General features: G+C 38.2%; 1 protein-coding gene across 2 annotated transcripts in view; it reads left to right on the top strand.

Annotated features, from left to right (window-relative positions):
• naaladl2 (N-acetylated alpha-linked acidic dipeptidase like 2) overlaps nucleotides 1–12885 on the top strand; it is a 416483-nt gene that overhangs the window by 161449 nt on the left and 242149 nt on the right. For both annotated transcript variants that reach the window (XM_017304561.2, XM_008407820.3), the window contains 3 exons: nucleotides 9452–9628; nucleotides 10593–10764; nucleotides 11906–12067. In XM_017304561.2, coding sequence (XP_017160050.1) covers nucleotides 9452–9628; nucleotides 10593–10764; nucleotides 11906–12067 — 511 coding nt within the window. The remainder of the gene's footprint in view (nucleotides 1–9451; nucleotides 9629–10592; nucleotides 10765–11905; nucleotides 12068–12885) is intronic.

The raw sequence follows: 12885 nt of genomic DNA, 5'->3' as shown, positions 1-12885 counted from the left end.
AATAAAGTGTTGGTACCACATGACCAGACCCAGGAAGAACTTGATTCTCTTAGGCCAATGCTTGACCATCAGGAGACATCAAATTTGACTTAGACATCTTAGTTATAGCTCCTACTTTGGCAGGGTCTTTTAACACACTATTGCTATCAATGATATGGCCCAAAAAGTGGACTGAGTGGTGCAGAAGGTGACACTTCTTGGGGGCCAGTTTAAGGTTGTGTTTACGCAAACATTTCAAAAACCATCTCGAGCCTCTTAATGGCCTTTTCTTCACTAGGTGCGAAAACCAGCAAGTCATCAAGATAAAAGAGCAGGGTCATGAAATTCTGATCTCCAAAAATCATCATTATCATGCGCATGAAGCTATCGGGGCTGTTACAAAGTCCTTGAGGAAGTCTGCTATACTACTGAAGACCAACGGGTGAGGCAAAGGCAGTGAACCTTTTGTGCTCTTCTTGCAGAGGAATATTGTAGAACCCAGACGTGACGTCCATAGTGCTGAACAGTGCATTCGCTCCCAGAGCAGCAAGGCAATCTGCCTGATGTGGAAGAGGGTGTGCATCCTTCACTGTCTGTGCATTTATCCAGCAGAAATCAGTGCAAATGTTATTGCGTGACAAATTCTGTTGAAGTAGAAATTACAATGTTAATTGTTGCTTCATGCAAACAGCATGCAGTCAGTCAGTCTCTGTTAATGTTAAGTAATTCTCACCTTATTGCTGCTACATCTACGTGGTACTGATTAGCATCAGTTCTGTAGAGACGGTAGTTTAAAATTGTAACTCTCACGCCTCCAGCTGTAACTATAGGAATTTTCAGGGTCTTGGCTACTTTTCTGGATCCTTCCTCATGTTTTTGCAAGGCAATGATTTCCATAAACAACTCTTTGTACTTCACCGTATTTCTGTAATTAAATGAAATGTTACAAAAAAGTTTATATGTTCCATTTCAAGTAGAGGTGTGCCGATCGATCATAATCGGCCAATTATGATCGGTGATGGCAGATCACTGTCTCTTGTTGCCGATCACCAAAACCGATCACTTGCATCTGACTTCGCAGCCTGCATGTGCGGCTTATCTCCTCTTTCCTTCACACTGCGCAAGCGCGCCAAAACAAATCCAAAGCAAAGTGGTGTGGAACTTACATGCTCAGGGTGAATTGGGACATTTGCGTGTTGCGATGGAGAAATACCTTGTGGGTGAAGCACATCAAAATGCATCAACACAGTGAAACTAATATGGCATTGAAAAAACAAACATTTTATGGAGTTTGGCTACATCAAAGCTCAGGAAAAAGATACATCTATAGCGGCCAGACAGCAGGTAAAGCAGCGCACAACTACCAACACTCACCTGGATTAGCATCACGGTCAGAAAGCTAAACAAATAACCCAACAAATTATTTAAGTCAACAAGCTAGTGGTGTAAGACGCTGGTTCTGTTGAACCGCCGCGCTGCGGAACTCGTAGTAATATTTGACATACGGAGAGCCGTTCAACCTCCACCCACAGTGAACTCTCACACTGAATGTCTGCTTAAAGCTGCAGCATGTAACTTAGACAAACAAAAACAAGATTTTACATATCTTGTTTGGACAGCGAAAGTATTAAAACTTTCGCTGTCCAAAGACGGATAATCTCTGGGAAAAATAATCAATCTCTTCTGCCTCCTCCATGTGTTCTGCAGAATTTCTCTGCTCAGTCAGAAACAGCCACTCAGAACCAACATAAATCAGTTGGTCATGCGCTCAAGAAGTTTTGATTCAGTAACTAAGGATTGTTTATTTTGATGCAAAATGCATTTTACTTTGAATGAATGTTTAGTTTTTTTCTCGACATTATTTGATATAGGCAGTGTTGTGAGATTTATTTGACTTATGTATAATTAAGGGTACAGAGAGCCTTACTGTTAAATACTATTTTACTGATTGTAGGTTTTTCAGTTGTTCTTTTGACTGAGTAGCTGCTGCATTATGCCTACAAGTATTTTTCACGTTTATGTCTAAGTTAGGAGAATTTAGTGCCAAATATTTTTATTTTTTTTTCCCATATCACATTTATACCTAACGTGAAAAATTAACAGCCAATCTTGGTGATCGGTAGTGATCGGCCCTCATGAGTGATCGGTATTGGAATAGGAAGCAAAAAACCTGATTGGAGCATTCCTAATGTCACACACTTTTGATTCGATTGATGAAGCCTTTAAACTGTTGCATCAGCTTTACATAAAACCTGATTTGTAGACGAAAGCGCCAATTAAGAATTATTTTTATTGAGTTGAATAATTGACGGGTAGGTGTTGCATTTGAATAAAATTATTGTAGTATTTGTCTAAATATTTAGGAGTGTGGGAGGAAGCTGGAGTACCTGGAGAGAACCAACACTTACTCAAAGATAATATGCAGAAAATCCCCAGAGCAGGATTCAAACCTCAGGGCTTTTTGCTGCAGGGCGACAATGCTACTAACGGCGTAACAAATAATAATATCCATTATTTGTACTGAATAAAAAGTTTAAAAGTGCTTTTATATGTGTTAGAGAATCTGAGTATAATTTAATGTTTTCAGGGAAACTTGGTCATTATTTCACCCTATGCACTCTGTTTTCCAAAATCCTCACATAACAGAACAACAAAGCCTGACCTTCAGCTGTAATGGGGTATATAACCTGTTGACTTCTGGGTAATGCAGTTTTTAATGGACTGGCTTGAACCTCCAGAGTGAATGTAGCAAGAATGGGAGCAGGGGCAGGAACAGACAGGGGTGGAGGGTGACAAAGAAAACTGGTATTGAGAGGGAGGAATAGAAAATAAAACAACAGCTAGATAAGAGTGTTTGCCTGTTATTGTTTTCCATGTCTAACATCCTGAGACATGGCCTGTGGTATTCAGGAGATTTCATGCGGAGGAGAAAAAGCTCCTGCTTTCCTTCAACACCCTAGGGAAAGCCATCTTTAATTCATGAGGACTATAAAAATAAAGGTTTTTACTCTGATGGCCCTGCAGCCTGTAACAGACTCTCAAAGCTACATGACAACATGCAGATGTTGATGCTGTGGTTACAGAATGCATCGTTTTGCAGCCCTTTCAATGTATTTAATGTCTGGTAAAACAGATTCTAAACACATTTTTCCCCCTTTTTTGGAATAATTAATAACTATAGCATAAAGTGTGTCCACTTCCCAGCAAGATACTTGAATTAAAATACCTTGTCTGAATTTTTACAGTCTACCAAAACATAACAGTGTTTTTAACACATCTGACATAGACTGTGGCAGTTGATGCTTTGGCGACGCAAAAGAGTACCAGTTGCAGTATTTTAAATGTCTTTTAGAGAATCGCTTCATTTCTTTTTATCAAATGTTTTGAAAAAAAAAAAAAATATATAAAATTGGCCTTTTTGGATTGCGTTTGTCTGAGAGGAGTGTAAGAAAGAGCAAGAGTTTGTTAATGAAACAGAGGCCCAATTTCAATGTGTTGAATTATGCAATCAAGTTTATTTTAAGTCATGTTTGATATATACAGTACTTTTTTTATAACAAATGTGCTGTAAAATTAATATGTGGCTGGAAAACACATAACTCTGCCCCTTTAATTAACTATGTCAGCTCTCACACAGAAAACCCTCCTAACTTTCCCGTTGAGTTAGTTGATTGAACTGTTGAAATCAGGTAGTTAGCCTATTAATTTTTTTTGTCTATAAATGATTTAGCATGTATGCATTTTATGTCACATTTGTTGATAAGTAAGTAGGTATGACCTTAGGCTCTAATGGGTAACATAAACTGTTGACTTCTGAGTAATACAGTTTTTGATGGACACACTTGAACGTCCAGAGTGGAGAATGTATCAGGAATCAAAGCAGGAGCAGGAACAGACGGTTCATCCAGTCTACTTGTTTTTCCACAGGTTGGTGAGAATTTAATCATAAATAAAAAAATAAAGACATCAAAATGTTCTTCAGAGAATACATTTGCACTTACACAATTATTTACTCAAGAAAAGCATGCCTGGCTTCCCACTAGCACTAGACTGTAACTAGCAAGCACAAAATGTAAAGGGTCTCCATGGATACCCTTTGTCATGCCATTATATTACAGTGTGCTACCCAGATTAGCCCATGTGGCTTTTTATTTTTTTATTATTATTATTTTTTTACTATTGCTCATATTATCTTACAGTTCTGCTGTGAAACCCATCAGGCAGTCGGGGTTACTATTTAATCTGTTAAGATTTTCTTCATAATGTGAAAATCTATAGAGTAAGTGGCTTTTTTAGGTTGTTTTCATGTTTAATTTATGAGGAAATTTGAATAATATTTGGTGCTCCGTTGCCCCTGCTGGTGCCTCGGTGTTGGAGAGCCGTGATTGACAGCACGCTTCATATTCCATAACTAAAGCAGCTGAGGAGGTTGTGTCAAATGAAATGGTTGGGAAAAATATTCCCTCACTTTCATGCTTTGTCTGTCTGCCTTGATCAGGGAAAATGTGTTTGACTGTATAATCAGCATGTTGGTGTGATAGCACTTTATGTATAGGAGGTAAGTAGAAAGGCTTCACACCACCTTGTCAATCTGTTTGAAGCTAACAGAGATAAAATGAGAGGTAACTGATCAAAAACGCCACATTTATCCTCTAATGTTTTTGTTACCTATTTAGGACATTCTCTGGAACATTTACTGATCTTCTGAAAGCCTAAAGGCCTTTTGGGGCCCAAAGCCTGGCCCTAAAGTGGGGGACTCTGTTTTTCAGGGTTAGGTTTAGAGGTGTGGTGTGTATTAAGGTTTGTTTAGGGTTAGACATAAATGCAGTTATTACAAACGCACTTATTTATTTACATTCTTCTTATTATTATTTATGTATTATTAATTAGGACCAGGGCTTTGATGTGTTTATTTCTATTAATTAATTACATCAATTTCAGCGCATTTAAATTTTCAACATAATCACTTTGGGGTTTTTTCATACAAAAAACAAAGAGATGAAACAATCACTTTGAACAGACAGAATGGTACATGGCTTTTTAACACTGGAAGAAAGGGACCAAGCAATTTTACTCAAAGATTTCATCTATTGATGCGTTTGCAGGAACAACCTTTGTACTCACACTTTCCTGCAACACTGGTGAATCTGACGCACAAGCAACATAACCAACTTATTATTAATCTTTATTAATTTTCTTATTTCTGTCATTATGCGTGATGTCATGGCGTTATAAGATACACTAAATATGAGCTCTCTGCCATTGGAGATCAAAATCAGAAAATGCATGTTCTTTCAAATCAGTTGGACACAGTGGCACTATATACGACTTTTACAGTGGTATACAGAAGGGTTAAAAATAACCCTTCAGTTTTAAATAAAATGAAGAAAAGTATCTATAAAGTTTATTTAAGTTGTTCTTTTTATGTAGATGTGAGAATTGGAAAACGGTGAACTCTTGCAAAGCCAAAGTACATGTGCAGACAATAATGGTAAAAACGTTTTAACAGGTTTTGTTCTCCCAGGCTGTGAGAGGAGTAAGGTGATGCTATCTGCACTGTGTGGGGCTTGTAACAGGAGGTCAGTGCCGCACTGAACTTTTGTTCCATTTTAGTGAGAGGAGCCTTCATCTGCATTGAGCTAGAAGTAATGAAAGTGTGGTGGAGCATTGAAGATTGATGCCAGGGAACTCCCAGACCTCCTCTCTCTGCGTTTTACCCTCTCTCATTCATCTATAAACTCTCTGCCCTGTCTCTTCTGCCTTCCTGTTTTCATCTGTTTGCTTTGTCTTTGTCTCTCATGATGTGTGTTTTTCTCCTTACCTTACTCTGTCCACTCTTCTCTACAGGATTTTACCATTGCTTCTTCAGTTCTTTCTCCCAGATTTGGGAGTTATTTAGCAGTTGCACATCTGAGGCAGCCACTTCAAACCTAAGCTGAAATTGGTATCAATCGCAGTTGCTGTGCAGTTATGTGTTTGTATTAATTCAACAAAGCCTCACTTAAGTACAAAGAAATGTTCATAACAAGAACGTTGGTGTCGATCTATCGGCGCTGGAGTGAAAATCACAAAGCCATTCTCTTTAAGTTTAAATACCAGAAGCAGGTTTTCTTTACGCCACTTTGTTTTATGTTTAGTGAATATAATTGCCCTTTTATAGTCTGCTTTACGGCGGATGACGTAAAAAGCACAATTAAGCTTAAAGACATAGTAACACATTTGCTAGAAGGTTTTCTGCAGCTCTGGCCTGGCAGAGCCACAAATTGTCTTTGTACATGTCAGTCATGGAAAGCTTCCACAAAAACCTTAATGACCCAGTAGCTGGAGTCAAAACACAAACAGGACTTTCCTTAATGTCTGGCACTGTACTAAGTAGAGATGTGCCGATCAGGTTTTTTCCTGCCGATTCCGATTCCGACCACCCATGAGGGCCGATCACCGATACCGATCACATAATTATTCTTTTTTTAATCATAAGCACTACCGGTTACATTATGTGGAAAAAGGAACCATAAATTCACCTTAATTTAGACAAAAACTTGTTTTTAATAACTTTTTCCAAGAAAAAAACAAAACAGGCATTGTGCAAATTGTACTGCTATCAGTAATACTATCTTTAACAGACTGAAAACATATGAAGGCTCTGAAGGCTAAATAATGCAAAGAGTCAAAATAAAACCTCTCAACATTGCCAAAAAATTCCAGTATAAATCTTAACATTCAAAGGCAAATACAGGTTCCATTACAATAAACAATCCTCAGTTACTGAATGAAAACTTCCTGATAGCATGGCGGCTAGCTGATTACTGCTAGTTCCGATTGGCTGTTTCTGACTGAGCGGAGTAATTATGCAGAACAGGGAGGAGGTCGATTATTTTTTCCAAAGATTATCTGTCTCATGTTCACCCCACTTGCTTCAATTTTCTGCCGCAACACGCAAACTTTCCCATTCACTCAGTGCGTTATAGTTCCACATCGCTTAGGATTTGTTGCTGCACGTTTGCGCAGTGTGAAGGAAAGAGGAGACCAGCTGCACAGGCAGGCTGAGAAATGAGATGCAGGTGATCGGTTCGTGTGATTGGCAACAAGCGACCGTGATCGGCGATCACCGATCATACACTTTTTCACGGAAATCGGCTGATTATGATCGGTGGCCGATCGATCGGCACACCTCTAGTACTAAGTATTTATCTACATCCTTTAGCCAAACACAACTTCTCTTAGCTGCATTATTACATGTAAGTAAACTTTTATAGTATAGATTGTCACAATTTTAGTTCATTTTCAGGATCCACATTTACTTTATATTCCCAAAAATATTTGTTTCACCATCTAAATAATTGAATTTAATCTTTCCAATGACCTCCATGTCCACAGATGTATACGATCAAACAGATTTGGAGTAAGAGTGAATTCCAACATGGTACCATAATAGGATGCCACCATGTTTTATATCAACCAAATACCCTACAGTCAACTGTTGGTGGTGTTAAGACAAAGTGGACCATCATGATATATATCAGAAAATATCATTCCATACAATGAGCAATATATTCTCATATATGAGATTTAGTATTTGTATTTTCCAACATATTGTAATAAAGGTACTCTGCTCTAAACACAATTTAGCAGTAAGTCTAACTCCTGTTAAATGAATGCTTGAGTCAGGATATAGTCTTTGCCTCCACTTTATTTTGTGGAGGCTGTAACATATAAGTAAAAAAACAGCTGCGTTTAATTTATTATCCTTAGAAAAATGTGAAACTAAGAAAATTATAATTTCATGTCTAAAATAAATCAACATGAATCCATAAGCGCTATGCAGCTGTCAAATTCCACATTTACTTCACACATTCTTAACAAATAAGATATTAAATAAAATCTACTCAAGAATATAGAATGAAAACTTACAGACGGTGATGTCGTTGGCACAAACTGAAAGCTGACGACAACAGATGCACCTCTTCACTTGTGACTGAGTAAAAAACTAAAGGAAGTGTCTGATTTCCTGTCCCATGCCTGACATGACTAGAAAATTCATTGGGAAAATATAACAGTACAACATATTTTCAGTAATACATTGGCAAATATAGTTTCCTTTCATGAAGGGAAAAAAGAGCGATGACGGCAACAAGGCCATGGAAAACCCCAAGAAGTGTCAGGAGATGCTGAGTTGCCCAACACATTCAGGTTGTCAACTTTCTGCATAGTCAATACAGTGTGTAGGAAACTTCATGGCCGAACAGCTGCATGCAAGCCTTGCATCATGGAGAGCAATGCAGAGCTTCGAATGCAGTGCTGCACTCCACACCACCACTGGGTTACAGAGCAGTGGAGACGAGTTCTCTGGACAGATGCACCAGACTTCTGTCTAACACTCCAACAGAGGAGAGTTTGATGGTTGTCAGGAGAATGGAACTTGCTTGAATACATTGTGTTAAGTGAAAAGGATGGTGCAGGAAAAATAATGTAGTTTTTATTTGTGTGTTTCTAAGTAGGTGGGCGTGGCCCCTTTGTTGAAGCTGTTGTAGCTAAAGGACTGGGCTGACTTCACATTACAGCATATGGGTTAAGAATGAGATGGCACTCAGCTGGATCTCCATTTGAAGATAAATAAGAATATAGTTTTGGTAACTGGTCTATGAACAGCCTTGACAAGAGCTGCCATGTTGTGCAGTGTTGTTTTGCAGCAGTTCAATGGTGAATTGGACCAATGAAAATTCTAAAATGTTAATCGTTTTCAGACCAGAGTTAACTCAGAAGAAATCCTCACCATAATTCTGTCCTACAGCTGAAGAATGGACAAGCTGCAATGTTCTCTTAAAATATCTTTCTTAATTACACCTTTCTGTTGCTCCAACTTTGAGGTATTGTCTATGGCTACATTCATACTGCAGCCTGAAGTGACCCAATTCCAATTTTTTTATTTAATGAGACTCTGGTACCTGATGTTTACATGACAGTCTGAACAACACAGATCCCATTTTTACAAATGCGACTGAGGCCACTTGGATATGTGATATCTGATCCCTTCGAATGTGACCTGTGTCTGCATGGCCAGGTCATCTTCATGTGACCTGAACATCATTGAATCTCAACAAACCTCACTGTTCTGTACACGGAAGCAGAAGGAAAAACAACAGCCATGATAGACTATAATGTTAAGATGTTAATATGCTAGCTCTGGTTGAACAACAACTTTAAAATCCCAAAATATGTTCCACCATTAGCATCCACGTTTACTTCCACTGAGCGTGCTTGCTACGTGTGACGTTACTGCTCCCTGCGAGACACTTAGGTTGTTTGCAGTTCATTCAGGAGATGACACATAATTGGAAATGTAAATGACCACGCAGCATTAGTCCAATTAAACAAAACATTTTAATTGAGCATCAAAGCCTACAGTGTGACAGTAGCATGTGTTTCTAGAAAAGCTACAATAAACGTCTGTTTTTGTGTTTTTATGCTCCAGGTGACTTTATGGCCTACAGGAAGGTGTGTGATGCCCAGGCGGGGCCACTGGATGGAGAGGTTCTGCGCTGCTCTGGATCCCTGGAACTCGACTGGGACCTGGACAAGGAGGAGCTGCAGGAAGCAGGGCCAAGCAGCGAGCGCACGCAGATGCAGCATGGCGACTGCCAGAGATCAGGTCAGACATTACTGCCATCTTTCTGTTATAATTATGGTTTGTCTAGCCTAATCAGGCTAAGCTGTTGTGAATATTTCAGCTCACATGTAGTCAATAAATGTTCAAAGTGAAGTCAGATTAATACAACTGAGTGCATGAATCATTTATAAAAAACTTTCACTGCACTGAGAATTCACAAAGTGTGTATTGTCAGACAATTATTGGGAAAATGAAATAATCATCATAATTCACCAAACCCAAGTTATTTTCTATGGTCCACTGTTTGCTGTTGAGATGTGTAATAAGGCTGGGCTGAACCTCATGCAATATGCATCACCCATTGATGAGTAAGATTCATGATGTTTTATGATGCAAATATGATTCAGTTTTGTGTTGCAGTTGGTGCAGAGCTGTAGCACAGATCCCACATGCTTTTGATTAGGCTGAGGAAAATATTTTCTGAAAATATGTATCAGGATCTCAAAACAAACAATAATGAGTCACATAAACAACATTTTTTCCTCTCTGACAAAAGCTGCAACAGTTGGAAGACCATTTATAAGAAATTTAAAACTATTAAATTTACTACATCTATTTTTTACTACGATTAATTGACTATTATCTAGTTGTCTGAGCTAAATGTTAATTTAATTTTAATTTATTATTTTTTTCATTCTTTGTCTTCGCTTGAATACTTGTCAGGATTGATTAAACTCAGCATGATTTCAGTTCCTCAGTCCTTCAAACATTATTCTGAGCTAGGAACTGTATATTTCAGTACACATTTTTTTTTAATGATCCCTGTTTGAATCAGAACTTAGCCAACGGATTGGTAATAACCCATCGTCCCTCAATAACATATTATCTAACTTATTGTTCTTTTATGTTTCGCTGTTTTTGTTTTTGTTCCTTTTTCATTAATTTAGAACTGGAATTGCTAACGTAAAAAAGAAAACAAAACCATTTTGTGAACTGTGACCTCTAGGTTGTTCAGACCCTGGTCCTGACCCGGAGTTCATGGAACCCATCCAGAATTCCGTCTCAGTTTCACCTCATGGACGCTTTGAAAGACTCCAAGAGGATCCCAACTACATCTCTCACTTCACCAGGACGACTGGCCACAAAGGTCAAAGGCGACTTCACTGTTTCATACTCAGGTAGTTACAGAGCAGCTTTACTGTGTTATGATGCATTTATGGAAAACACAACCGGTAAAATGCTACATCATCTCATACCATGCTAACACAGCTTTTCAGGTTAATACAAAAATCATGCAAATAATTTTTGATGTTTAAGGAATATTTTCAATCTGTTTAGTACACATAAATAATTTGTCAGGATCCTGGGTTGTTTGCATTGTTTTGAGGTTTGTTTTTTGCTGTGTATTCCTTAGTTTCTTGCTTTAGTCAGATCCGTCTTGTTTCCGTCTCACTTTAGTTTGCAGTGATTATATTTATAATGTTTGTTTATTCCTTGTATCTCGTTTTTCTCTTTTACTCTTAGTTCTCCTGCTGTACTCTCCCTCGCCCTGTATGCCATGTTCTTTATCTTTCTCTCCCCTCACACCTGCTATGTGTTAGTCAATTAGTCTAGTCTATTGTTCCAGCATTCACACTCCCAGTATTTAATCCCCTCTCTCGTTCACTCCTTACTGGTTCCTCCTTCTATGCTCCTCCTGTTCCTGGTTCCTGCTTTTTGTGTTCATCTGGCTGTTTGTAAGTTTTGTTTGTCGTCATTATTTTCATTAAACCTTCACTGTCCATTCGATGTCTCTACCTCTCTGATGAATCCACTTCAACCTCCATGCAACATGCCAAAATCTGATTAAGCTGGAAAATTTGCAACGTCTTATGAAGGGAATCTTAGGCTTTTTTCTTCACTGTGAAGCAAAACGTTTCCATTTTGAATGATAAAAGAACATTCTGGATTCTCTATTCAGCATAACACTTAACAGGAGCAGTGCAACAATACATTGCATTAATAATTCTTAGATCATTTCTCTTCAATTCAGATGTCAGCTGATAGTCTAAATCACCTCAATTAGTAGAAGTACAATGCTCACTTTTCTGCATGCGATATGACTTTTCTAAATGAATACCCTGACTCCAGACACATAATGCATTCATTACAATCCCCTTTGAAACTCTATCCATCTAAGTATTATCATTATACGCTGATTAGTGTTTCGTCTTATTTTCTCTTGGTCTTATCGTTCGTATCATGTCAGCTAACCTGAAACCACTTCCTGTTCCTTTTTGCTGTGTTAGAATTTAAACCTTTCTCTGATTTTGTCCATAGATACTTCCTTGCCGGGGTGGGAATTTTTGTCCTTGGTATCCTCGTTGGCTGGTTCATCCACACTTCTTCGAAACGTCCAACTGCTCCTCCACCTGAAAGCTTGGACCTGCTTGAAGAGCTGCTCAGAGGAATCAAAGCTGACAAGATAGATGCTCTCCAAAAGTAAGTTTGTATTGTCCTCACAGTCAGACGACATAGATATGGCACATAAGACTTAATAAAATAGAGCAATCTGACTGTCGACTAGACAAAGGCAAATTTTACTAAGGATTCTAAAATAAAGTGTTGAAGAGTGTTTTCTCAAACTCTATATTCAGAGCTGTCCCTATAAAGGAGAAAGTGATAATTGGGTTTAATTTTTGATAATTGAGAGACAAATACAGGCCACAGTTTGTCTTTTGTATGCCGAAAATTGTTGTTCAAGCTTAGTTTAAAAACATGAATTCCAACGACTTCTAACCGTCCCCACCTGTGATCTCTTCTCTCGTTGTTAGCATGTGTCTATCAAAATCTCTGAGTTTTTGTGCGTGACATCATCCTGGCCTTAAACTTTCTGTGATGGCTTTCCAAACAGTGTTTTTTTGTTTTTGTTTTACTATTCCTCAAGCAGCATATTCATGAGGTCAGACACTGATATTGGATGAGACTGACTGGCTGCTCAAATTCACTAATTTACTGACCATTTCAGAGACTCTCATTGTTCACATGTTTGTTTGTAGCCCAGTTATACCGCTCTAAAGTAGGTACGGGCCCCTGAGTTCGTTAAACCCAGTAACTTACGAATAATAACTCTTAATACGCTCTCGTGTTTAAACCTATGTTGAGATTCACTAACCTTAGAATAATAATACACCAGTACTTTTCTATTCTTCTCACCCAGTCATGTAACTCTGATTAAGAATAATAAACTTCACATACTATCCTATAAAAAAACAAACACACACACTCTTGTATGAGATTTGAACTTTTGAACATATATT

Source organism: Poecilia reticulata, chromosome 4 (genome assembly GCF_904066995.2).
Source record: "Poecilia reticulata chromosome 4, P_reticulata-male-v2, whole genome shotgun sequence".
In the NCBI taxonomy this organism is placed as follows: Eukaryota; Metazoa; Chordata; class Actinopteri; order Cyprinodontiformes; family Poeciliidae; genus Poecilia; species Poecilia reticulata.
The sequence above is the reverse complement of the archived record's forward strand: the minus strand, read 5'-3'. Positions and strand labels throughout refer to the sequence as shown.